We start from the raw sequence: 2,500 nt of genomic DNA on the forward strand, positions 1-2,500 counted from the left end.
CCCCTTCCTCCCTCTCTGCGTGACCTCCTCCTCCTCCTCCTCCTCCTCTTCCTCCTCCTCCTCCTCCTCCTCGCCTCCCACCCATGGCACCTATGCTCCCTCCTCTGTGCGTTACCCCCTCTGGCTCTGCCATGCAGCCATCTGAAACTGGGTTAAATGAAGAGAGAGGGAGGTCACATGTTTAAGTGTTTAACAAATGAATGGATTGGATACAGTAACAGCGGTGCTAGAAATATAACTAGCTTAACTGTCAGTGGAATATTGCTTGGTTGAAATCATAATTTAGTGACTGAAGATGGAAAGTAGTTATTTTTACTAACTCTGGCATATTTACATGGTGTTTTATATACAATGTTCATGAATATGCATGGTCCCTATCAAATAGACCAATAAATAAAAATAAATAATGAAAAAGAATCAACCAAAGCACAATAACAGAGTGTTAAAATACTCTGAATGAGCAGGGAGATAAATGCACTCCACAATGCAGATTAGTCAAACTGTAATAGATAGACAAGACATTAGCTAACTAAAAACACCAGCGGAAGAATACAACATGGTACCTGTAAAGAACCATCAAACAATGAATACAAACAGGACAGCAAGCCTAACACACACACACACACAACTATGGAGTTAGATTAGTTTCATAATTCACAAACCAACGAAACGCGATTCAAACCAACGAAACACGAGTCACAAACAAACGAAACGCGATTCAAACAAACGAAACGCGATTCAAACAAACGAAACGCGATTCACAAATGTATTTCATGTTTCACAAATGTATTTTGTGATTCAAAAATAAATGAGACCATGAAATTTGTTTGCAACAGACGGACATGGGCTCGGTACTGCCTGAGATCACGAGCAATGGCATCTGCCCACCAAATGTTAGTGAAATATAGCTTGTAAATCTAATAAGGCCGATTATCATACGTGGTTGAATCATTCTTGAGAATGGCAGGATCCATGTTTAGTCATTTTAAGTGTTTCCTAGGCTAACGTTTAGCAAGCTAGCTAGTCAATGTCTAACATAACCTTGGCCATGGATCCTGGTCAGCAGATGCCATTGCTTGTGATCTCAGGCAGTACCGCGCCAATGTCCGTCTTATAACCTTGGCTGTAGTCCATATAGCCACAATAACGTGATTGGCTGAAATTTGAAGAGATCTGATAGGCTGCAGAGAATATCTTTTAGAAAAATGCATTTGTGAAACTACGTGCGCTAGGAAAGTTCCAAAAATCCACACGAACGAATGCAGGGATTTGTAACTCGTGTTCGTCAGATTGCAAACAAATGTCATGGTGTCATTGATTTGTGAAACATGAAATACATTTGTGAATCGCGTTTCGTTTGTTTGTGACTCACGTTTCTTTGGTTTGAATCGCGTTTCGTTGGTTTGTGAATTATGAAACTAATCTAGCTCCATACACAACACACACAAACCCACACACACACACACGCACACACATATGCACACACACACGCGAACACACACACACACACACACACGCACACACACACACACACTCACACACACACACACACACACACACAAGCCTAAATTGTCCAAAAGTGATTTATGAATGAAATCAGAGTCTGCAAACCTATTGTCATGAGCATAGTGTTGTACGGAGGAGACCCGTCATAGGCACCCGTCACAGCTCTCTCTGTCACAGACCTATGCATTGCTGATCAACACACACACACACACACACACACACACACACACACACAGCTCTCTCTGTCAGAGACCTATGCATTGCTGATCAAAGATGGTGGAGATCTGTCAAGGCCAATCACTCCTGTGTAAATGTGATCATGTGATCAGAAACCAATGGAGGGACTCTGAACCTGAAGTAATGTGTGCTTGATCTTGCTAGATCACAGGCCATTGAATGACAACTTAATGAGCAGAGTATGCCTTCAAAAATAACTGCACAAGCAATCTTTTCTGGACCAGGTAGATATACATCTAATATAAAGTATATCTCACCATGACAATTTTCGATATTTCCTACCTAAGACAGACTCCAAATTCGATTGCATGCTCCAAATGTCGTTTTATGCAAATACTATGTAAACAAAAGCTTTTCTATTCTTCTATTCTATTTCTTGACTAAAGCTTATTTTGTGAATGTGCATGTAACTTCTTAAAATGCTTGTATTCATAATTAACAGATAATATCACAAGCAATTCCCTGCATTCAATTCCTATAGGCCAGTCTGGCCGCTCACCTGTGGTGTGTTGGGGAGGCATGCTAGCATGTTAGCATGTTAGCTCACCTGTGGTGTGTTGGGAGGCATGTTAGCATGTTAGCATGTTAGCGCACCTGTGGTGTGTTGAGGAGGCATGTTAGCATGTTAGCTCACCTGTGGTGAGTTGGGGAGGCATGTTAGCATGTTACCTCACCTGTGGTGTGTTTAGTTTAGTTTAGTTTATTAGGATCCCCATTAGCTGGGGCACAGACCCAGCTATTCTTTCTGGGGTCCAAC

General features: G+C 41.6%; 1 protein-coding gene across 1 annotated transcript in view; it reads right to left on the reverse strand.

Annotated features, from left to right (window-relative positions):
• LOC308361491 (paired box protein Pax-6-like) overlaps positions 1 to 2,500 on the reverse strand; it is a gene marked incomplete at both ends in the record, with an annotated part of 11,381 nt that overhangs the window by 6,435 nt on the left and 2,446 nt on the right. Inside the window, one exon of the mRNA XM_080833853.1 lies at positions 1 to 147. This exon is cut by the window's left edge and continues 90 nt beyond it. Coding sequence (XP_080689979.1) covers positions 1 to 147 — 147 coding nt within the window. The remainder of the gene's footprint in view (positions 148 to 2,500) is intronic.

The sequence above is a fragment of the Sprattus sprattus genome (genome assembly GCF_963457725.1).
Source record: "Sprattus sprattus genome assembly, chromosome: 3".
NCBI lineage: Eukaryota > Metazoa > Chordata > Actinopteri > Clupeiformes > Clupeidae > Sprattus > Sprattus sprattus.